At 45.9% G+C, this 24085-nt stretch overlaps 10 protein-coding genes across 10 annotated transcripts; 6 read left to right on the top strand and 4 right to left on the bottom strand.

Moving 5' to 3' along the window:
• Positions 1-191: 191 nt before the first annotated feature.
• BHQ10_008439 (uncharacterized protein) lies at positions 192-1812 on the bottom strand (the record flags this gene model as incomplete). The annotated part of the gene is made up of 3 exons (XM_040881244.1): positions 192-279; positions 345-551; positions 1289-1812. The coding sequence occupies 3 exons, from the start codon at positions 1810-1812 to the stop codon at positions 192-194; spliced, it is 819 nt and encodes a 272-aa protein (XP_040736941.1).
• Positions 1813-2575: 763 nt separating this feature from the next.
• Positions 2576-3663, top strand: BHQ10_008438 (uncharacterized protein; the record flags this gene model as incomplete). The annotated part of the gene is made up of 2 exons (XM_040881243.1): positions 2576-2839; positions 2893-3663. 2 exons carry the CDS (start codon positions 2576-2578, stop codon positions 3661-3663), a joined length of 1035 nt encoding a protein of 344 aa, XP_040736940.1.
• Positions 3664-3695: 32 nt separating this feature from the next.
• On the bottom strand, positions 3696-4799 carry BHQ10_008437 (uncharacterized protein; the record flags this gene model as incomplete). The annotated part of the gene is made up of 2 exons (XM_040881242.1): positions 3696-4417; positions 4487-4799. 2 exons carry the CDS (start codon positions 4797-4799, stop codon positions 3696-3698), a joined length of 1035 nt encoding a protein of 344 aa, XP_040736939.1.
• Positions 4800-5861: 1062 nt separating this feature from the next.
• Positions 5862-7808, top strand: BHQ10_008436 (uncharacterized protein; the record flags this gene model as incomplete). Its single annotated transcript, XM_040881241.1, has 6 exons — positions 5862-5928; positions 5996-6256; positions 6317-6581; positions 6636-7337; positions 7392-7591; positions 7651-7808. 6 exons carry the CDS (start codon positions 5862-5864, stop codon positions 7806-7808), a joined length of 1653 nt encoding a protein of 550 aa, XP_040736938.1.
• Positions 7809-8091: 283 nt separating this feature from the next.
• BHQ10_008435 (uncharacterized protein) lies at positions 8092-9651 on the bottom strand (the record flags this gene model as incomplete). The annotated part of the gene is made up of 4 exons (XM_040881240.1): positions 8092-8170; positions 8226-9053; positions 9136-9435; positions 9491-9651. The coding sequence occupies 4 exons, from the start codon at positions 9649-9651 to the stop codon at positions 8092-8094; spliced, it is 1368 nt and encodes a 455-aa protein (XP_040736937.1).
• Positions 9652-10500: 849 nt separating this feature from the next.
• BHQ10_008434 (uncharacterized protein) lies at positions 10501-11904 on the top strand (the record flags this gene model as incomplete). Its single annotated transcript, XM_040881239.1, has 2 exons — positions 10501-11043; positions 11092-11904. 2 exons carry the CDS (start codon positions 10501-10503, stop codon positions 11902-11904), a joined length of 1356 nt encoding a protein of 451 aa, XP_040736936.1.
• Positions 11905-15091: 3187 nt separating this feature from the next.
• Positions 15092-16789, top strand: BHQ10_008433 (uncharacterized protein; the record flags this gene model as incomplete). The annotated part of the gene is made up of 1 exon (XM_040881238.1): positions 15092-16789. One exon carries the CDS (start codon positions 15092-15094, stop codon positions 16787-16789), a length of 1698 nt encoding a protein of 565 aa, XP_040736935.1.
• A 1093-nt stretch (positions 16790-17882) lies between these two features.
• Positions 17883-18844, top strand: BHQ10_008432 (uncharacterized protein; the record flags this gene model as incomplete). Its single annotated transcript, XM_040881237.1, has 2 exons — positions 17883-18372; positions 18426-18844. The coding sequence occupies 2 exons, from the start codon at positions 17883-17885 to the stop codon at positions 18842-18844; spliced, it is 909 nt and encodes a 302-aa protein (XP_040736934.1).
• A 221-nt stretch (positions 18845-19065) lies between these two features.
• On the bottom strand, positions 19066-19626 carry BHQ10_008431 (uncharacterized protein; the record flags this gene model as incomplete). Its single annotated transcript, XM_040881236.1, has 2 exons — positions 19066-19215; positions 19273-19626. 2 exons carry the CDS (start codon positions 19624-19626, stop codon positions 19066-19068), a joined length of 504 nt encoding a protein of 167 aa, XP_040736933.1.
• Positions 19627-20734: 1108 nt separating this feature from the next.
• On the top strand, positions 20735-21304 carry BHQ10_008430 (uncharacterized protein; the record flags this gene model as incomplete). The annotated part of the gene is made up of 1 exon (XM_040881235.1): positions 20735-21304. One exon carries the CDS (start codon positions 20735-20737, stop codon positions 21302-21304), a length of 570 nt encoding a protein of 189 aa, XP_040736932.1.
• Between the last annotated feature and the right edge of the window lie 2781 nt (positions 21305-24085).

Here is a 24085-nt window from a genome sequence, read left to right as displayed (position 1 = left end):
GCCTGAAGTATGAACGGATATTCAATCTCGAAATAAACACAATAAATACAAAACGGTCAGCAGTATGTACGTATTCAACATTCTCGGTCTATATATACAAAAATCTCCACTTCACAATTTAATATCACACTTCATAAGCCATCCATATTTCTCCCCTCAACAAACTTTCACCGTAGCTCGACTGGCATACTCTACTCTCCAGGATCGACACCCAATTCCTGCAATACAGCCCTCGCATGCTGTCGTCCCTGCTCGGTATTGGCTTTATTATGCGCCGCCCTACACATCATTAGCGCCCCCCCCCTTGTTTTTGTATCCTTTTGAATCTTGGGCTGGATACTCACGCTTTGTACCCCCTAATAACATTGGTCCTATTCCTCTGCTCCCCACGACTGGTCGTCACATTATCTGATCCATACTTTGAGCCGCCGCGGGACTCAGAGCCGGGGATTTGTTGTTGCTCGATTACGTCGTTGAATTGGTCCTCGAGCACGTGCCGGGCGTGCTCTTTGGCACTGTCGGAGACGTTGGGGTTGTTCAGCGTGCTGTCCCTGAAGATCAGTATCAGGCATGATAGAATGCGCCGAGGGGGTGGGAGGTGGGAAGGGAGTACGCTTTGAAGCCGGCTTCCTGCCGGACCGGATCTGGGGATTCGGAACGAGACATTTTTTTCTCTTATTCGGGGAATTTATATTTGCGGTAAAAGATGAATGACTCGCGTCTTATGCTTTATTCTTTTCTTGTTGATAGTTTCCAATAGCAAAGGGAAATGATTGCCGGGATTCAAGCGGGCTGTATAAATCCTGCGTTGTGGCTGATGACATCACTGCCACCACCACCGTCGTTCTGCCATAGCCCACTATGGAATTTCTGTCGATGATGTTGTTTATGATGTTAATGGCGATACTGGTATTGTTGATGTGAGGCGCTGATAACGTTTTTGTGTGGCGTTGAGGCGCATGACGCTCGGAGATGATTTCCACGCCTATCTATCCGCGATAGTGTTGACAGGGGTATATCTGGAGGCGAGCTTATCGAATATCGTGTTTACTCATGGGATTAAGGAGCACAGCATAATGTTGCACGTGATGACGCGAATGGATATGTGTCACTGCATTTAGCTGCGGAATTTGGATATCATGTAGAGTGATTTGGTCATTAGTGATAATAAGTGGAATATTACAGTACAAGAGAAATGAACAGGAAACTTTCGAGTATCACATCGCTGCTCGTGTGGAAACTCCGTAGCACCCTCCTCCTTTTTCCAAGTGACTTTGATCAAGCCAACGCCCCAAACAGAGCCGAGCAAAACAAAAGCGCAATTACGCTCACACCACCCGTCGAAAGCTTCGCATCCTTGACCGCAGCACCATGCGAACTGGTACTCGACGCACTCGACCCCGTCGCAGTCCCCGTCCCCGTCCCCGTCCCCGTCGAACTCGCTGTACTCGACGCACTGCTCACCGCCGCAGTGGCAGTCGCATTTAGCCCGCCATTACAAAACACATCGCCACCATTTTTCTGCAAACATGTTTCCAGCACTGACACGTTCTGCCCTTGTGCGAGACAGTAGAATGCGCAGCTGTCGTCATACGAGACAACAGGAGCGATGCCGCAGCATTGCTTGAGGACGTCTGACGCATTGGCTATTGAGGAAGCGTGGATGGCGCAGGCGGTGTCATTGGTGGGGATTTCCCAGGTTGTTTGTGGGCAGGAATGGATGCCCGTGGAAGTTGTGGAGGAGGCAGAGGCGGTAGATGTTGTTGTTCCCGTGAGGGAGGTTGAGATGGCGGTTGATACGACGTCCACCATTGTGTTTGATGGAGTTTTTCTCGTCGATTAGTGATTTTGCTGAATGGTCGAGGGGAGAGAATAGAAATGAGAAAGAGAAAGAAACAAAAGAGAAAATAGTTGGTATATAAGGTAAAATGTCTCAGTTTCGTCGGTGGCTGCACTGCCTGAAGCTCTACGGTTGCTATATTTGGCGAAGCTCCGAATGCGCCAATCAAAACGCATATACCTGAGCCAATTAGGTAATTAGTGGGGGCGATCGCCGTTTGACCAGTCCAGCTGTGAAACAAAATCTGGGGAGATTCGATTCTTTCAATTTCTTTTGTTTCTCTTGGATTCTTTGTTGCACATACCATCGAGATAGCCATGAATGCCCAAAATTTCACTTCCGCTCTCTTCGCGAGTAGACTATTCAAAGCGAAAATCATTATTCACGGTTGGGTGTTCCAACTCCTGACTCATGAATTAGAGTAACATAAAATGGAATGTGATTGGTCACTCCCGCCAATGATTCGTTTCAGCTCATCAATGATTGACATGTTTGTGAGGGGAGATTAGTGACTATTGAGTCGATCTTGGACATATCACACTCACTTGACCGAGTCTACTCTACATCTCATACCAAAGCGTTGTGTTGTCTTAGAGTTGTTGATAACTCCGCAAGATGACTAACCCTATTAATGACCCTAACGGAGATATGACGAAATCATTATGAATGTGGGAACATATAAATCACCCGAGATAAACAAATTCCGGTAAACATACTCATTGCAATTAGAAGACAATGGCAGAAAAGAAAATTGGCATCTTCCCTGCTGCAGGCGCTCTAGGCGGCAGCGTCGTCAAACACCTATCCTCGCTCATCCCAGCATCCAGCTTAATTCTGATCGCGCGGAAACCTGACTCCCTAGCCGAGTACAGTCGACAAGGTGCCGTGGTCCGACGCGCAGATTACGATGAAGACTCTTCTCTATCTCGAGTGTTTGATGGCGTCGGGGTGCTATTTCTGATCTCGTATGCTAGCTGTGAGCATGAGCATCGGTCGAGGGTATACTATACTACATTTGTCTTCGTTTACCGATTCGTCTAATATTACGGCAGGCACACCGCAAAGCAATCGACGCCGCCCTGCATAGCGGCGTAAAACACATTTTTTATTCCTCGCTCGCCTTCGCAGGTAATCTGACCATGTCCAGCGAGGCACTCGTCATGCGCGCCCATCTCGATACAGAGACCTACCTCCAAGAACTCAGTCGCACGCGCGCCCCAGATTTCACGTATACAATCATCCGCGAAGGTTTGTATCATGAGTCATTCCCGATTTATACATCCTTCTTCCGGCCGCAGGACATCATTGATGTCCTTAACGACGAGCAAAATCGAACACAAAACGGCGGTGGCCACGGTGAAATTCAGATCAAGATTCCGCACGACGGGTCTGGCCCGGGAGTAGCGTGGGCGAATCGCGATGAGTTGGGGGAGGCGAGCGCCAAGATCGTTAACCTTTACATGCATGATCCGCTGGGCTACCCATTTACGAATAGCACGTTATTGCTGTCTGGCCCCAAAGTGCTTACATTAGATGAAGTGGTTGCGATTTTGGAAAAGCTGATCCGCGAAAGAACGGGTAAAGATATTAGTATCAGGATTAAAGAAGTTTCGGTTGACGATTATGCGAATCAGCCTCAAGTGCCGCCATTGTTGACGTATCATGGTGTCGACCTCAGCCGCGAATGGGCTACGGCGTGGCAGGCTATACGCAACGGGGAATGTGCAGTTGTGTCACCTGTCCTCAAAGAAATCCTAGGTCGAGAGCCGGAGGAATTCGAGACTACACTCAGAAAAGATCTGGCCAGACAGTACGGTTCATGAACATCAAACAAGACTTTTGTGTCTAATAATGCTTACTTCTTAATCAAATGCTTATTAACAGCCGTCAACGGCTCCTGTCCTAAAATCACCCTCTCACAATTCTCCATAGCAAGCCTCTCAAATCCTAGGACTGTGTCCATCGCACCACCAGCCGTATGGCACGTAAGCGCTACATTGCGCATAGTCGCCATCTTAGGGTGAACATGAGGCTCATTATACTGCACATCCAGCCCCACAGCATGCAACTTCCCAGACTCGAGCGCTGCAATGACAGCCTCCTCATCCACCAGTTTCCCTCGAGCGATATTGACGAATCGAGATCCATCACGGAAATGTGAGAGTAACGCAGCGTCAATAATCTCTTTACCCCCAAACGGCATCGCGAGCACGACGCAGTCTGCCTGCGCAACCATCTCCTCATTCGAGGCGCAATACGTCGCTTCAATAGCATTTTCCTGTTCTGTCGACTTGCGGTAAGGGTCATGGTAGAGGATTTTCATGCCGAACGCTCTGTACGCTTTTTGAGCGATTGTGTACCCGATATTTCCGAGACCGATCATGCCGAGGGTCCTGCCGCGCGGGTTCCAAGCTGTGAGTTGAGTGTTTTTGTGTGCTTCTTGCCATTGCTCGGCGGATCCCGAGTGCGCGGCGACAAGGGACCATTTGAGGTTGCGGAAGACGTTGAGGATATGGTAGATTGCAGTGTCGGCGACAGCTTCGGAGGATGCTGCTGCGCCATTGCAATATAAAATTCCTTTTGAAATCCCCCATTAGTTCTTCCAGTACTTGAGACCAGGTCGATGATAGAGAGACAGAAAAATACCGTGATCAGCCAAAACATCAACATCAGCCCAATCATAACCCGCACCCGCACTTGCAAACACTTTTACGCTTTTAGGTAATAATGGCACCAACTCCTTATCCCAACGACCCATTTCGCCCCCCGAATTCCAGAAGGGTCGGCATATAGCTTGAAAATCGCCCCATTTCTTTTCTCGCAGTGCTTGCATGAATGCATCGCGTTGTCGTTCTTCGAGGGATGGTCTGATGATGGTGAATTGAGAAGCGAGGCGGTCGAGGGTCTCGGTATTGTATTTGATGGGATCGCCAATGTGGAGGATTATTGGTCTCGACATTTTGTCTTCTATCTTCTCTATGCTTTTTGCAAATATTTAACAGAGAATCTGTTTTTTTCTTCTAGAATGTCTATGCGAGGGGTATGTAGAACGTCACTGCGCTTTATACTCATCTCAAAAGTCCAGGGCTCCATTGAAGTGGGGAGTACGTTTGATCCCAATGTGGAAAATAGCCGACCTACATTACCTATATTTCGATTGTCTACTTGCAAATCGAGTTGGTTCCATTCATTGTGTAATATATACGGGCTCTGGATTCTATCCAATAAACCAGCGTGTTACAAACTGAGATTATGAATTGGTTTTATATCGATTATGTTTGTGAATTTGAGATGCAGCATCCATGTATTACAGAAAGGCACGTATAACCTGGCGCTCGAGCTCTTCAGGAATTAACAATTTGGTAGTTACCATGCTATTGATTGATCCTTGATCTAATTCACTTTCAACGCCCCGGAACAAGATCTCATACCAACTCTACATTCAGAAACTTGACGATACCACACTATATACATATATGCATACTCGGTGATCGATTCCGCTCGCTCGGCGCCATCGCCGACATTCTCCCCATCGGCTCSTCTCCGATTCTCCAAATTAAGCGATGCCATCCGTTCTCACTTATTGGCAGAACGGTCTTCTCGCCGTACCCACTTCTGCTCCTCGCGGCATACGCTATTCCCGTTTCGGCGACAGACACGGGGAAATAAGAGACGATCACAGTCTAGGTATATGGGGGTACTCCGGGGTATGTCCGTAAGCTACATCATTGCTCCAGCTCATGAGTCGTGTAGAACCTCCACCACTACGTACTGCATACTAAGCATTACTAGGTAGAATGCTGGCAGAGTATGGGGCGGGTTTACGGGGTAATGTACCCCGAGCGACGATTGGTTGTACTTGAACTGTATCCCCCCAGTGTGTATTCTGGATTTGATTTTTTTTTATATATTCTTGATTCTGTTAAGCATTTTAGTGGACTTGGCAGGTACACAGACATCCTGAAGAAGTACCGTATTTTCATATTGACGTCCATAGGGCTGGTGCTCTATCTGTGACAATATGGAGAAATCAAACGCGGACCCTGTCGAGGGCCACGTCGAAGGCATTGAGCCTGAGTTCTGTCAGCGTACGTATCCTCATCTTTCATCTTATTTACCCCAAGTAACTTACAATCAGTCCGCTTATTGTCACAGCCGAAGCATCATGGTCCAAGTACATCCCGGGCGGCTACTCGCCCTCCCGGTGCATGACCTTCCGCGGCCGCACCATGATCAATCTCATTCTGTTGCTAGCCGGTATATCAATTATGTTTTTTGGTTACGATTCATCTTGCATGAGTCAAGTTAATACGAACCCGGATTACCTAAAGTTGATGGGCACGGATAACGGATCGGCGAGAGACTCAGCGGCTGTTGGAGGCTTGGTGACCTTGTGGTTTGGGGGGTTCGGTATTGGTATGTATCTTTTTCATCTTTAGAGCACTAAAGAGAACTTTATGTGCTGACTGGTTATAGGAGCGTTGATAGTAGGCTACTTGGCAGACCGTATCGGCCGTCTCAAATCCCTACAGCTAGGAGCCATATGGGCCATTCTGGGCTGTGTATTGATGGCCTCAGCCCAAAATTTTACCTGGATGGCTTTTGCGCGTATCATTTCTGGCATTGGATGTGGCCATTTAAACACTATCGTCCCTATTTGGACGTCGGAATTGGCAGATCATAGTGCTCGAGGTGCCTTTGTGGCTGTCGAGTTTACGTTGGCGCTTACCGGTGGGACGATGTCAGTTCCCCTCCCCCCTGTATGTCGACTATATCCCGAGCTAACACTACACAGCGTCTACTGGATCGAATACGCCAGCCTCAAAACACAATCTCTCTCCTTCGCCTGGCGCTTCCCTCTTGGCTTCCAAGTCATCTTCCTCCTCTTCATTCTGGTTGCAGCCTCCTTTTACCCTGAATCACCCCGGCACCTGATCCGCATCGGCCGCTTCACCGAAGGCCGCGAAATACTGTACCGCGCACGCTTAAATCCCATCGAAACCGAAATCGAGCGGGAACTGGCCGAAATTGTAGCTGCAATCCGCCTCGAAGCACGCAAACCTGCGCCCTCGTTCTGGAAAATCATGGCTTCTTCAGACGAATTGCACACCCGTCGCCGTATCCTTTTGGGTGCTGGAGTTCAAATAATGCAGAAATTCACTGGTATCGATTTCATATCTACTTACGCGCCTGAGATGTTCTCCCTGGCCGGGTATACGGGCAACAAACCTGCTATTTTGGCTGGATGCAACTTCTTCGGGTACACAGCCAGTCTTGCCACGGCGATATACCTTGCGGATCGCATAGGGCGTCGCAAGTTGATGCTCATCGGCTCTTCGACGATGTTTGTTGTCTTGATTGTAGGTGGCGTATTGGCACACGAAGTCATTTCGTTGGCCGGTTCGAATCCGAGTGTTGCGTCGGGGTGTGGTGCGGGTGTGACGGCTGTGTTGTATGTTTACACGTTTATTTATGGGAGTACGTGGTTGACTACTTGGTATGCCTTTCTAGATCCTCTCTTGGGGTCAATTGATGCTAATCGACGGGGTAGTTGGGTGTACCCAACCGAAATCTTCCCTCTTGCTACCCGCGCAAAAGGAACGGCGGCAGCGACAGTCGCATTCTCCGTGGCTGGTGGTATCATCAATGAAATCGTACCATATCTTATTGATGCCGTGTCATTTTGGGTATTTATACTTTTCGCCTTGCTCAATCTGGTGATGCTGGTTCCGATTTATCTCTTCTATATCGGTAAGTCGATTCCGTGCATCATACTTCTTGCGTTTCTCGCTGACGATGTTTCATTGTAGAAACGGCTGGTCGACATCTTGAAGACTTGGATTATCTGTTTGCCAATGATAGCCCATTTGTATGGAATGCAGAACGCGATTTTGCGGCTATCAAGAGTGCGGAAGCTGCGGCTGATAGTAAGGTTGTTATTGAGGTTGAGGGAGAGAAGTCTAGTTGAATAATGACTGTAGGGTACAGTTCACGCTACGAGGCTTTCTTAGAGAGAGGCTTTTGCATAATCATTGAGGTGGGCAGGTTGATAAATCTGGTATTAGATTACAGTCCAAGAAGGCCCAGATATAGCGCTTTTCTTTGATGGAGTTATGGATCCCATAGAATACAAGGGTCATATGAGAAGTCACAGGTTTTATCAACTGGGATTTCTTTTTGATTGATCATTAGGTCCTTGAAGTAATCTTGTCTGAACTTTCACATTGTTAACCTATCAAAGTCTCTGATACCTATGAAGCTGTATCCTGCTTCGTTCGAAACCTATCATAGTAAACCACAGCCTCCAACAAAGCCTGTGTCCCAATCGCACTGTATGAAAAAATTAGTCCATGTCACCAGCTTGTCGTTGGAGAGTAAGACTTACCAGTCTTCCGGCGAACAGTACTCCTCCGGATGATGACTGACTCCATCACGACAAGGCACAAAAATCATCGTCGTCGGGCAGCGTTGACTGGTATACACGCTATCGTGACCAGCACCGCTGGTGATATCCATATACCCATCCGGTCCGACGAGATTATGTGCCGCAGCTTTCACTGCATCAATGCAATTCTTATCAAATCGAACAGCAGGAGAATCAGTGTCGATTTGCCACGTAAACGAAACCCCCTTTCCATCCTGCGCAGCAATTTTATTGAATGATTCGAGACATTCTGCCTGCACTACATCAACCACCCTGTCATCTGGATGTCGGATGTCGAGCGTAAACGTCACTTCTGAAGCAATCGTATTTGTAGATGCGTTGGATGGAATTTTGAATATCCCTGTTGACGCCAATGCGCCGTGTCGCTGCGCAATCCCGTTAGAGGACGCAATCATCCTCGAAGCTGCGAGAAGCGGGTCTTTACGTGCGCTGAATGGTGTTGTGCCGGTATGCGCGTCCCGGCCGGAGACGGTGAAACTCAGCCATCTGTATGCCTGCGCACCTTGAACGATGCCTATGGATCGTTGCGTCTGTTCCAAAATGGGTCCCTGTTCAATATGCAGCTCGAAATGTGCGCCAAGCGGGTATCCAGTTGTAGTGTCGTATGAACAGGCGATCTCGCCGAGGTAGCCGTGTCGCTCAAGTTCGGATTTGAGGGTTATGTCGGGGTTGTGGATATCACGTAGATCCCATGCTTCCTGAAGCGGGATGCTTCCAGCCCAGACACCGGATGATGCCATTGATTTGGGGAATCTAGCTCCTTCTTCACTTTTCAATAACATAATTATCAGCAACATGTTTAATTATAACAATCCATTGGAGGTAAGTATACTTGGTCCAATTAACCAACCCAATATCAAACCCTGTCTGATACCCATTCTCTTTCATCGTTCTCAACACTTCCAAGGCCGCCATAACACCCAAAATACCATCATATCTCCCTCCTCGGGGTTGAGTATCCAAATGACTACCCATGGCAATCATAGGCGCCGACGAGTTCAGTCGACCTTTCTGCCTAGCGAACATGTTCCCCATCTGGTCTACGTGAAGTGTGCATCCCAATTCTTGCACTTGATCACCTAGCCATCGACGCACTGTCGCGTCGGCGTCAGTGAGGGTGAGGCGGGCCATGCCTGTGTCTATGGGCTTGCTGCAAATTTATGAGCCGAGATGTCTTTGTAGGGGTTTTTGGATGTTTGACGTACTCGCTATATCGATGAGCTGCACCCCATTTGCATGTGTCATGGAAAGTCTCCCATAGTCGCGCGGAATTGATCTTGAGGCTTTGCGTTGTGGATGTCGAGGCTAACCGTCTTGCGGTTAATGGGCGGATTACGGTTCCAGCGGCTTTGGTGAGTAGCACCATTTCTATCAACGAGCGGTTGAACTTTAGAGATCGCAGAAATGCTGAAGACTTTCAAGGTAGATTCTAAGAAGTTAGAAGCAGATAAACAGTTTGTAGTTGGTTTTGAATTGAGTTCGGTGCGATGCGCCCTCCGGTAACATCGATAAGAGGGTTGCTCCACATTGAGAAGCTTCTATCTTGGCAAGGATCATAACCTTAAGTTTATTGAATATCAGTATTTAGCACATCTGATTGCAAAACCAAACTTTTAAGCTAACAAAAGCGCGACAGATTCAATGAAGGAATCAATCTGCCTGCGAAGGCGGTGATATACAGTGTTTCCGGAAATCGGTGTCACCCCCATACTCTTCCATTAGAAGCTGCAGCACAGTCCTCACCTGGATTTCTTGGTTGTTACTTCCACGGGCGGTGCAACTAACCATGGCTCCCAACCTAGCAAAGTCTACTCTTGTGTTGATTCGTGATATGACTAGCAACAATGGGCTAACTAGATCGGAGATAGTGGCAGCTGTAGACTGCGGCGCGAACGCGCTATTCCCAGAATTCAGTCTAACCAGCGACTATTCGGTAGTGTCAAAGCTCCTCTTAGAGTATATCCGAGTCATCCATTATTTTTGTCTTTTGGCATTGTTTTACTTTTTTTTTTATTACACTCCAATTTATTTCATTCTACTTTTTAATGCTGAAGTTAGTGTTCTGTGTGATCTTGGACAAAAACTAGGCATCCAGATCTAGGTTCAGTAGGGCCCCATGTCTGCCTACGCTAAGAGCCGCCTAGTTAAGCTCCGCACGAGTTCATGAATCCGCATTATCCCGCAGATGGAAATTTGAGTACATATCGCAATCAAAATGTCTATAACTGATCTCCCGCCGGAATTGCTCCAATTGATCGGAAGTCACCTCAATCAAAAGGACACATGTAACCTGATATCCACCTCGCATCGAATGCACAGCGTGTTTCAACGAAAACTCTACACGAATGTGATTTTCGGGAAAAAAAACGCGAATTCGGCCCAGAGTTTTCTCTACACTGTGGTTCGGAACCCCGAACTGGCTGTCTGTGTTCAATCTCTAGCACTTGCGTGCTGGGAAACCCACGTAGACTGGGAAACCGACCGGAAATCCGAGAAAACCATCGAAAGACCCAATTTTGACGGTGATCTTATTCGGAAATTAGTTGATGAAGCAACCGAATACCCCGAAGAAGAGAAGTCGAAATGGCTACAGGATCTCGAGGAGTTTTATGACGATGCCTGGCTAGCATTGCTCATTCCCCGATTGACTGGTCTACGGAAAATCGGCTTTGAATGGCCGTTCGGTTCTTCCCATGTTAGCGTAATGCTCAAAAACGCTGCCATAAATGGAGGCTCCTGTTTCCTTCATCTTGAAGAAGTTAACATGTCTTGATATGATACGGAAAATGCCGTCGACTCGTTGCAGATGCATCCGTTCTTCATATTTCCATCTGTGCGCAAAGTCAGTGGGTGGAAAGTGGCGGAGAATGCTAAGGAGGAAGAAGATCTCGAGCCCGACCTTACTGAGATTCCTGACCCTACTGAGATTCTCAAAAATCTTAGCCTCCCATCTCGATGCTCAAATGTAACGGATATTGATCTCTCGCAAACCAATGCTACGGGGGGAATGCGAGAATGGATCCGGGCCTGCAAAACGTTAAAGTCCTTCCGTATCATCCACGGTGGAGCATGCATCTCATACGATGATATACAGCCCCGCAGACTCTACGATTCACTCTCGCTGCACAAACCCACGTTAGAGGCTATCTGGGTTGAGCATGACGAATACGCGTCAAACAGCGACAACGAAACCGAATGGATGGGGTCATTTGTCGGTTTTTCTGCCTTGAAATTTCTCCGTCTCAGTTTATACAATCTCGTGGGACTCAACGAAGAAGGCTCACCCACGCGAAAGATAAGCGATGTGATTCCCTCGTCACTGGAAACATTGTTCCTGGACATTCAATGGGGGGACTTTTGTGACGTCCTGGATGACTTGGCGGAGATCGCCACCTCAAGGAAGTTTCCTAAGATTGCCACGTTCCATATTGAGACCTGCGATCAATTTAGTAGTCCAGAGGAGGGTTTAAAAGTTGAATTGTTACAACAGAGGTGTCGAGAGGTTGGAGTTGCGTGTCATGTGCATGATACAAAGAGTCGTGAGTATATGGAAGGTATCCGGCTTCGGAAAAGCCTTTGGCCCCAGTGCGAGGCAGAAGACCTCGAATTCTTTTGGTAGTGACTTCCTATATACTTTAAAGGACACACAGGGAGGTACTGTAGATCGCAAAAGATAGTGACTCTAACCGGGGCCAAATCTGGAAGGAAGGAACATTTCCCAGCAATATTCCTCCGCAGAACATTTCCATCCGTTTCCTTTATCCGCTCCCAGTACGAATGGTGGCAGGCCGAAGTCTTGTTCCGTGTTCTTTGCCACCACACGGTTAATCACTTTTACCCTCCACTCGATCTGCTAATAAACATAATCTAACCGGCGCTCCACGAGTGTTCCTCCGTCATCCATCTCACCTTGTCGCATAAAACACAGTTGATCAGATTGCGGGTTCGGCAACGGTGATGAACATTTATGGATATTGGTTCAGTTACTAGTGAGGTGTAGATTACAGATGGTGTCTATTCACGGCCAGGTGTAGTGGTATATGAAGGAGTCGGGTCCCGTAGATTAGGCAGATAAGTTTGGTAAGTGCCATCATTATCAAAGGCAGCGTAAGCCATCCCGTCCAAGCAGTAGACACTACTGAGGAGCCTATTCATGGTGCCATCGTATGTTGGCTGGAGACCAGAGGCTGCCACCACGTATAGGGTAAGAGGAGTTGTGTCTGACAGCAGGATTATTGGTCTTCCATCAGTTCATATTTGGTAAATCGGCTATTGTTAATCCGGGGATTTCCTATTCTCTTTGGAAATTGCAACATGTGATTCAATTATTTGCAAAAATAGATAGCAATTTGCTAATCCTTTCAGACGAGTTTTGATATCTCGCCCTGAAATGGACTTTGGTCTGTGAATGTTTTGATAGTACGCTTCTCTGTAAATGAGCTATTAATGTCCAACGGTATTGTGACAATGCATGTTCTTTGTTCTAGACTGACCGCAACGGCTTTATTCGGAAAGACCCGGTGGTCTCATTCTTCTTTGTATACGCAAGGGGGTCTAGACGGCGTCTTTAGATCACAGTTCTGTCGATAGAATAGATGGTGATAATCTTAGTGCCTGTGGTTGTATACGCAATGAGGCTAGTTTAGATCGAACACGAGAAATATGTTTCTACACCTCGGAGAGTAAAGGGAAATAAAAGTAGATATATTAATGTTGCGTGGAGAAGCACATGCCTCTACCTTACCAATGCTCTTTAGTCATGATACCGTCTAGTTCTGAGTCCTTTAATACAATTTTGTGGCCTCATAGTGAGTTATACCACAATAGAAACAAGCAAGACCGTTATTAGGACTAGATACTAAAGAAAATACGCTAGAGACTTCTGGAAGAGATTTGTTAAATGTTATTATTTATGTGCTTATGCTGTAGCTAGGTAACCTCTGGCTTGTCCTGTAGAAGTAAATATCAATATTTGATATCCGTTGTCATCTCTTCTCTAATAATGCCCCATATCCGTCTTTCGACGAAGAACATGGGAATAGGGACGATCCGAGCCCCAAACGAACGAGCACACCCGATAGACTTTTTGCCCCTCCTCTTGACAGCGCCCAGTAGCGGGGTTTTGCTCACACCATCCATATCCTCAAATGATCAATAAGGAAAGCTAAACGAATACGAATTCTGAGTAAAAACACACCATGATCAGCTCCCATCCCACTTCCTTTCTGGGCTTGAAAGCCGATCAAAAAAATTTAGAAACTCGTGGCATGACGTATGTCGATATCGTCTAATTTATGACTCGTGCAGACACGGTAGCATATCGATCGAGGACTCGGCACATTTGAAATAAATTTGAGCATGTAACCTTGAATCATCTGACAGGTCACCACCACGGCCGTATTTCCTCCTTCGGGACTCGAAGGATCTCATCGGCGGTCTGAAAGGGCGTCGATTAATGAGAAATCGCGGGAACATTAAGCCATTGTCGGAATTTTTTTTTTTGGTGGAAACTAGGACATAAACAGGTTTGGTAGGTAGATCTATCGGTTTATCTGCTTTGTGCGGAGTTTAAAAGTGTGTGGACACTGCGGAGTATAGGTATAACAGGCTTTCCTAATGCCATATACCCCGTAACCCCGCATTATAGCACGAACGATCCCGAGGTCTGACCGGGAGTTTTTCTAAGACTACTTGCAAGTGCCGGAGTTGCATGGTTCTGATGAGGTAGGAATTTTCTATGGCTAAGCAAGGGCGTTGTCTTTTGCGTTTGTATTCGTGTTTGGGATAAGATCTTCAACTTCGTTCATATATCAGCATAGTGATTGTAGATGAATAGTATAGGATTAGACCCTCATCTTTTCTAGAAATAAAATTCTATTTCCCAAGGACAATGACCAGATTCATGCTCACAACTGTTCGAAATAACTTACAAATGCAAGGCTCGTCCATAAAATTCTTGCGATCAGTCAGAGCATGAACTGTTTTCCACTTAAGGCAAGACCTCCGACCTTGCAGGTCTTGGATCGAAAGGTTTTTTTTACTTTATAGAACTTTTGGGTGGTGGCTTAGGCAGAACTTGGGGATTACGCGGTTGTTCGAATTCTGTAAAATCGTCTGCTAATTCCTTGGTGGTGCATTTCTTTTGGTAACAACTCACCACCAGGGCGGTTCCTTTGGCTTCAATGAGACATGAAGGTAGCAAAAAATAAAGCCCCTGAAGATCCGGATGCTGATTTGACTTCTGTACAGTCTTTTAGATGTTGATCATGTCTATAGTCACTCGATAAACGATTGGTGCACTGTAGAATATCCGGATCGCGTGGCATTCCCCAAACTGACGCCTAATTGACACATGTTTCTTGCACAAGCTATATGGCATGATGTTATGCATATCACATCTCCCTTAACCCGTATTTTATTCGACAATCTTCGATTACCTCTATTTGAGTCCTCTTATAAATCAAGTACGGATGCATGAAGATTTTCACATTACCATGGTAAGGCTAGAAGCCCGCTTTGAAGTGCAATGCTTAGTGTATCCACTCATTGCAACTTTCCGGTCACCTGGACAGTAATTCATTTAAACTCAAGCAACCGAGGCCGTTGACCATACATGTGCAATTCAACATGGAGATCAGGAAAAGAAGACATTGAGTGTTTATATACTGCGTGTTTAGATAGGTCAAAATTCCTGGATCGACGAAACAAGTGATAAGAAGAAAGGCAACTACCGTAGCCACCTAATCCTCGGCAAGTCAACCCTCAGAGAGTGTAAGCCTCTTTTTAAATCCAATAGAGACTTCACCATGAAGTGGTCATTCACTATTCTGTCTCTGGTCTTGGTACCATATGCCACAGCAGCTCCGGTAGAGGAAGTCAAACGTGCAACCACACCCACAGTCACCATTGCTGCTCCGGCTGCCACCATTGTGGGTGCCAAATCTGGCACTGTCGATACCTTCAATGGTATTCCTTTTGCTGAACCACCTACGAGCTCTTTACGACTTAAGCCTCCCGTAGCCCTGACGACCGGATTGGGCAAAGTGACTGCCACTGGCACTGCCCGATCTTGCCCTCAGATGTTCTTCTCGGACAATTGGAGTAGCTTGACAGGTATTCTCGGGACACTCATCGACACGCCCTTACTTCAAACAATCACCGATGCGGGTGAGGATTGCTTGACCATCAACGTTGTCCGACCCACGGGCGCTGGTCCAACATCAAAGTTGCCAGTTCTATTCTGGATTTTCGGTGGTGGATTCGAACTCGGTGGAACTTCTACATATGATGGCACAACTATTGTCGAAAACGCCATTTCTAACGGAACACCCATTGTCTTCGTTGCTGTCAACTATCGGGTTGGTGGGTTTGGGTTCTTAGCTGGCAAGGAGATTCTCGCAGATGGATCTAGCAACCTAGGTCTCCTCGATCAAAGACTAGGTCTCCAATGGGTGGCTGACAACATTGCACAATTTGGCGGAGACCCCACTAAAGTCACTATTTGGGGAGAATCTGCCGGGTCCATCTCAGTATTGGATCAAATGCTTTTGTACGATGGAGATTACACATACAAAGGCCAGCCTCTTTTCCGTGGTGCAATCATGGACTCTGGTAGCATTGTTCCTACAAACCCTGTGGACGGTGATGCCGCACAGAAAGTTTATGACTCCGTGGTTTCTGCTGCTGGCTGCTCATCGGCAACTGATACACTAAATTGTCTTCGTGGACTTGACTATACCACCTATCTTAACGCAGCCAACTCTGTACCTGGTATCCTCAGTTATAACTCGGTTGCTCTATCCTACCTACCTCGACCGGATGGTACCGTTCTCACAGACAGCCCTGAAGTACTCGTCAAAGATGGAAAATACGCACCAGTCCCTATGATCATCGGTGACCAAGAGGATGAGGGCACATTATTTGCCCTTTTCCAATCTAACCTCAGTACCACACAAGAAGTCATCGACTATCTTCAAAGCGTCTTCTTCTCATACGATGGGAATGAGACTATCATTGAAGGACTCGTCAACGCCTACCCAGACGACATCACCTTCGGCTCCCCTTTCAGGACCGGCATCCTAAACAACTGGTATCCTCAATACAAGCGTCTAGCCGCCATCCTCGGCGACGCCGTTTTCACCTTGACACGCCGCGCATTCCTGAACTTAGCCAACGCTGCCAACCCGAATGTACCAAGCTGGTCCTATCTCTCTTCTTATGACTACGGTACCCCTATTCTCGGCACCGGTCATGGCACGGACATCTTACAAGTCTTCTACGGCATTGTGCCGGATTATGCCTCTTCAGCGATTTGGTCATACTACTTGTCATTCATTTATGACCTTAATCCCAATGCGAATACGACTTATCCCAACTGGCCACAATGGAGTACTGGGAACAAGTTGGTGAATTTCAACGCTAATAGTCTGACCACTATAACGGATAATTTCCGTCAGACGCAGTATGAGTATCTATATCAGTATATGTCTGACATTAGGGTATAGCTATAAAAGTATATAATGAAGTTTTTGTTGAAATTGAATCCCTTCAAAATCAAAGTTTTTGAATATCTGATTTGTGTGAAGGCTTAGTAGATATATGTTCGCTTCGCAATGGACTTTGAAATTCGGGCTATAGACATCACTCTTAGGTGAAGATTGGCACTGTAGTAGATTGCATCGGATTTTGAAGACGTAAGTATTTGCAAGAAACTCACGATACTAAAAGAAGATATATTGGTATGATGAAACGCCTGGAAGACTTCGCTTCGCTCCCATCCGTACAATATCATCGGGACTGCCAAAAATCACCATCGACTCAAGATCACGAGCGCGATCTTATGAATTCTTCTTGTTAACCACCACTGAGTTCTCTTGACTGGTGCCTTCACGTATAATTAATGAATTGACAGTTTCTTGATGTCGAGATTTTGGCAATGCCTGAACTATCTAAGTGTTGCGTGATTGGCATCGAACAGTCTTCTAGTAGTAAGTTGATTCTTGTTTTAGTCTGCTGTCAAGGGCTATATCTAACAAATCCCAGAGCTGCTCCAAGGAGTTGTGTTTTTGGCCGGGCGCCAGATTTCAGGACAGACGCTGCGAATGCTTTTAGGTCGGTATTGCAGGTACAGGTACATTAATGAGAGAATACATACTAACATTAAGTGGAATAGCATGTTGGTCTGCCCTGAAATCAATGAAATGAAATGCTTCCCCGATTTTTTTGTGACTTGTAGGTATTTGTGAGTATTGTGAATATTACCTTGGTATGTATGTATAGAACTGGTCCGTAAATTGTGGGCTTTTCGGATAGGTGGTTTGACCGATCACGTCCGGCAAGCGAGTGCAAAGTCGGGTAACGATAAATGTCAATTTCTCAAAATCGAATCAAAAGCGTCGGCTGAGGATGCAGTGGAAGGGAAAAGATTCGATGATTTGCCGTCGGGTGCGTGGCGTCGTTGTGATCTTTGTTCCTTCCTCTCTCACGCGTCTGTCTTCTTGTTTCAATTCTCTCTTATTCCTCGCCAACTCGCCCGTGAAACCACTCAAGTACGATTATAATCTTCAAGGTTAAAACTCGCGGTCAACAGCTTCCCTCATGTTTCGATATTCATTAGGCGATCGGTCTATCTCACTCAAACTGCCTGATTTTACGCAGCAAGAGGTAGATTTTACTGATGCCTCTTTTTTTTCGTCAAGCCCAGACCGCCACCTTCCAACGCCAGCTCAAGTCAGAGCTTTATCGAAAGATGTCGGTACTTGTGGCGAACCAGCCCCCATACGTTTTGAGGACCCCAAATTAATCGTCAAATTTGGTCCTTCTCGCCATGTAACAACTACTGAGGCCGTGAATCTTTGGATGATTAAAAAAGTTTTTGGTGACGGCATTCCGGTACCTGAGCTCTTCGGGTGGCGCGTTGATAGCGAAGGCTATGTTTTCATATATATGGAGCTCATCAATGGGCCAACTCTTCAAGAATGTTGGAATCAACTAAAAACCAACGATAAAAACGCGGTCATTGATCAATTATCTCGAATTACCGAAAATCTACGCAAGCTTAAGCAGGATCCTTCCAATCAATTTATCGGTATGCTTGAAGGTGCAAGGAGTCTTCGATCGACGTGACTTACATTTATGTAGGATCGATAAACAACCGGCCTCTTTTGGATTATGTCTTTGCGGATCAACCGACAACTGGCCCATTCTCCAGCGTGAAGGAGTTTAATGACTGGTTTGCACTTTGCCATCAATTACGCTTTGAACGCAGATATGACGACCCCAATCGTTGTTTTCTACCAGATGATGGAGAGGTCAAGCTGACTCATGCGGATCTAAATCGGCGCAATATCATACTTCCCTCTACCAATCCCCTTCGGATTGTAGTTGTTGACTGGCAGCAATCAGGATGGTACCCAGATTATTGGGAGTACTGCAAAGCAACTTGGACAGTCTCATATAAAGACGAATGGCGTGAAGATTACATTTACAAATATTTGCAGCCTCGTGAGGACGTCTACGACGTATTTTGTGAGTATACTGCGGCTATGGGTGCATTCTGATACTTCACGAGCTCAATTTCACATATAGAGCATTAATGACAAAATAAAAGAATATGTAAACAATGATACAACGTCAAATAAGCATTTACAAATCTCCATCATGTGCTACCAGATCTCTCGCTTGACGTATTTGGTATCGATTTCTAGTCTGGTAATCCTAAAACCCATTGAATTCACCTGGCCAGCAGGTGGAATTTCCCTGCAGTGCTCAGACCATGCGACTACCTCGGTACTGGGCGCAATCCAATTCCAAAGCTGGGATGGTCACGGTGAGATTGGACGATTTGGATCGCTTCAGCTGAGATGTATCCTTTCGCAACCAGGTGGCGGACGTATTCCATGGTCCACTCTTGACATCTTTTATTTGTAGTCTATGAGAACCATTAGCGAGTGATGACCCAGTCCAATCGTCAAGGGGAAAGGCTTACATCGTTCACCGGAGCCATGAAATTTACGCTGATTCCAGGAGGTCGCACTTGTGTCGCTGCGATCTCTAGGTTCCCTCTGGGGGTGTTCTCAGTGATAATTCGTCCGGGATCCGGAACCTCGACAATATGAGACGAATCAACCTGCCCGATAGGCCAAATCTCGTGGTCTGTTCCGGTTAAAGCTGGATTATAACCTCGCTTAAATTCGAGTGCAAAGCCAGCCATTGGTGCCCCAACAACATGTATCGAGCTGCCGACCTGCGGGTTTGCTGCTGAAGGGACCCATAATGCAAAATGTGCACGCTGGTGTGGGCTAGGCCGAGATGAAATCAGGTAGATGGTTCGCGGCTCCATAGTGAGGGACTCCTCTTTGCGATTGCTTGTAGTTTCAAATATTGACTTGACAATGTAAGACAGGAGTTTGATTTGTGATGTTCTATATCTTGAGCATCGGGCAAGCCTCATGGGTTTAAATATCTACAAAATGCTGAAGCCTACGATCCGTTAACCAGCGCTGTCTCGAGCCGCCAGGAGTACTTCCACGGGTCATCAATGAAACAACGACCGGCAATGATGTCAAAATTATCCCATAATTTGCTATACCTGGCGCCAACCTGGGCACAAGGTCTCATATACGCGCTGCATGTACAAGGATGCATGGTTGTTGTTCGAGAAGGGTTTTCAGCCAGAGATTTATTATCCTCAAATCACCATCCTATCAAATTAACAGCTCTTAATCTGAGTCTCTACACTCTTTCACCGCAGTTAGGACAAGAGTCACATCAAATATCCTTCCACACATTTAGCCCCGTGTAATCTGTTCCTCTTTGGACTCTGCAACCTTACGAAATCAATCCAAGTTGACTAGGTATCTATTGGGGAAGGAGGATCTAATTCATATTTTACAATACATTGTGACACGAGACGGAATCAGCGCTGTTACGAATAGTTCCCTAAGGAGATCGTCTCCATATGTATAAGTACTCCATGACAAGTTGCCACCTTCTGTTTTCACCGCACATTACATAGTACTTTAAGATACATCCAGAGAATCAAATCAACCTAAGATCGGCCTCTTGGGCTCCTGAAAGTCACCGAGATTCCGATGTCGTCAATACTGCGTTCATCACGACGATCAAACTTTTTCTTTTTCCTCGTCAGTTGAAAGATTAGCCCTTGCATGCAGATGACAGAAAGTGCTCTGATCATTCCATGATCCTAAATGTTACACAAATTAAATTAAAATAAGATCCAAACCCCATCACAATGAATCCAGCCGGAATGTCATTCAATACGAAGCCAGAAGGCAATGAGATCATATATATCTGATATTCGGCTATAAAACCTCCAAGACATACTGCCTGTGTTAAGCTTTTGCCTCTACAACTTCTCATAACAGTTCTCAAGTCAGTTAATACTATCCACAAGTATATTCACGCCGGTTTCCCTTATTTGGCCCACCATGGTTGACGCAGCATACTATAATCCAAATTTCAAGCAGACTTACTTCTTTGGTGGTCGCCGCTATGCCCGGATCAAGTTTACGCCTGCAAAGAATGATGACCAAATAACATTCGGCCCTGCCAAAATCGAAGATCACTGGCCATCGCTGAAGTCTATCGGTTTTGGTACTGTGGATGCTGTTCTGCCTGTTGAAGGTAGCGGTGACGAGGTTTATATCTTCCATGGCAGCCGCTTTGCTCGGGTGAAGGTGGTACCCGAAACTAAACAGGATGAAGTTGTCGGCGGTCCTTGGATCATTACAGAAAGATTCAAGAGCCTTGCATCAGCCGGATACGATACTATTGATGCTGCAATGCCTGTTCCAGCCAAACGCGGCGAAGCCTACATCTTCTGGGGCGTCAACTATGTCAGAATCAATGTGGATCAAGACAAGATTGTGTACGGCCCAGCTAAGCTCTCTGTCGAATGGCCGGCCTTGACCAAATCTGGGTTTGACTCAGTCGATGCAGCGTTGCCCGTACCTGAAGACCCAAAAGGATTGACATACTTCTTCAGTGGAGACCAATAAGTGAAACTCGAAGTCATTGCGTCCGCTCCCGACAAGCCCAACTTTGGACCCAAGCCTATCAAGGATTATTGGAAATCCCTCGACTGGATCTGAACGAATCATACTTCAGATTCGCGTTACGAAAATATGATTAAAGATGCTGGACAATATTTCGAACAAGCTTTCTAATCGAATGGGCATTTCAGAAGCATCACAAGAATCATAAATCTCCGAGGAAAAATGAGTGAAAAGTTACGAGCCCGCTACTGGGTATTTACATAAGTGCAATATACAATGATATTTGACCAGTGTACAGTTCTTTAAAGGATTTAAAAAGTTTAGTATATTATTATATAATAAGCGAAAAACGAATATTAAAAAGGTTTTTTTAATATAAATAAGTAAAAGCTCTAAAATAGAAAAAAAGTGTAGGGCCGTGAATCTCCCGAGGCCTTACCCAGCGCCGAACGTACGGATTATTGGTTGCTCAGCTCCGAGGCGCACTACGTGTTATATAGCTTCAACCTCCGTCCTCGACACAACGCTGTCTACTTGAGGTGGATCCAGGTCCGTTACATGTGGTTATTTCCTGGTCACAGCTCGTTCCAACAGAGGACAGCGCGTCGGAAGTCGAGTTTGCGTGATAGTTTCCGTTCCGAAGCAAAGGGATGTTGTCACAATATCCAGCAAAGTAAAGATTTAGAGTAGACAATGAAGTGTTCAATAATCTATTGCCGATATAGAGATAATAGATAAAACATAGGTCCTTGTAGGTTCAGTACTCTATGAATAGTTGTCACGAGTTTGGGGCTCTGGCCCACAAATAGAATCAACCGTTGATGGAAGATATCAACAGGCCTTTCGAGTTGAGCCTTGGGGCTAGGTTAGATCTGATAGGTTAGGCTCGACGTTGTTGTTAGACTGGTCGGCCAGCTAGGATAGCAGCCCTCAGTACCATAGCTGCTCCAGCCAGTATATCAAATCTAACTAAGTAGTTGGTTTCTACTGTCGTACTGTGCCCGTCTGGGCGGATATATATATATAACAAATCAATGCCTAGGTTGAATTGAAAGTCAAATATCCGTAGAAAATATTCATTATATTTACCTAGGCTTAGTACTCAAAAATATCTCATACGGTTTTCATCATGGCTTCTTAGCAACTAGTCATTTAGGCGAGTTTAGCGAGTTTAGAGAGCTACTGGACGCCTCCGACCTTGCATTGATGACAAATCGCTTCTCGTTTCGACGGGGCAAAGTAAAAGGAATTTTGGACTCAGGCCTGCGACTTTCTCTGTAGCTAGGTATTTACATCTCTATACAATTACTGGGTTATGTGTATTTGATTAATAATGGATGGAGTTACTACACTCTTTCCTATCGTTGAATGCCGTGATAGCCGCAGATGGCAGTTAGGGTATGAAGAAACTCATGTGTTCCATTTTATACATAATTTTCAGCGACCGAAGCTTCTTTTGATTACTTTCACTACTACTATTATTTTTTGAACTTCCCACACTTCGATGACCTGGTTGTTTCAGGATATGAGTAATCAATATGAGCATTTGACATAATCAAGCACATACTTCCTATAAATAACAGCATGCAAAGTCTCGGATTACACGCATACTCTTACTCAGTCAACAACAACAACCCAGAAAAAACCAAAAAGGAAATTTCAATCATAAACCAGGCTCACATCATTGAGCTACGAGCTCCCGCTTGTAGCTATATTTTATCATGGAACGAGTTCCAGCTACTCAAGCTGGGGTACAGGGACCACCAAATGCCGGAATAACAGCCTGGCTCCAGGTCCTCGGCGGGTACCTTATATTCTTCAACTCTTGGTATGATGAGGTATGCTCGAAGTCTGTTTAAAGACCTTCCACTGACCGAGGGACTTTTAAAAACAGGGGAATTGTCAATACATTCGCAGCATATGAAGACTTGTTCCAGACAACCCTTCTTCCGTCGTATAATTCTTCAACAATTTCTTGGATTGGTACTATTCAAGCGTTTCTTCTCATGGGCTTGAGCATCATTAGTGGCCCGATTTTTGACCGAGGTTATTTTCGACTCCTAATCAGTTTAGGCTCTTTCTTGACCGTCTTTGGTGTTATGATGACGAGTTTAGCAACAGAGTACTATCAAATAATTCTCGCACAAGGTGTATGTGTAGGGATAGGGGGCGGATTTCTCTTCGTCACCAGTGTCGCAATTGTCAGTACCTATTTTGATACCAAAAGAGCCCTTGCTGTCGGTATCATGGCTTCTGGCGGAAGTATTGGAAGTGTGATATACCCAATCGTCTTTCGAAAATTACAGCCCAGGATTGGATTTGCGTGGACAACACGAGTAATTGGATTCATTGCTCTTGGCACGTTACTAGTCGCAATTATGATAATGAGAACACGCCTACCACCCCCTAAAAAGGCTCGTCCAATGGTTGATTTTACAGCCTTCAAAAATATGCCCTACACAGTATTCAGCATTGGATTGTTTCTTTCTTTCACTGGGCTCTACATTCCGATATTTTATATTGTGTCGTATGCTCGATCGATGGGGATTGATACCGATTTGTCATTTTATCTGCTTTCAATTCTCAACGCGGGTTCGGCATTTGGCAGAGTCATCCCTGGGCTCATCGCTGACAGATACGGAGCATTGGAAACTATTATAATCTGTACACTGACCTCGGCCTTACTCGGATATATATGGTTGACAGTTCATTCTTTGGCTGGGCTGGTGGTAGTCTCCATCATCTATGGATTCACTTCAGGAGCGGTCGTTTCACTCCAGGCCA

This window comes from Talaromyces amestolkiae (genome assembly GCF_001896365.1).
Source record: "Talaromyces amestolkiae strain CIB chromosome Unknown scaffold19.1, whole genome shotgun sequence".
Taxonomy (NCBI): domain Eukaryota; kingdom Fungi; phylum Ascomycota; class Eurotiomycetes; order Eurotiales; family Trichocomaceae; genus Talaromyces; species Talaromyces amestolkiae.
This window is presented reverse-complemented; position numbering and strand designations above follow the sequence as displayed.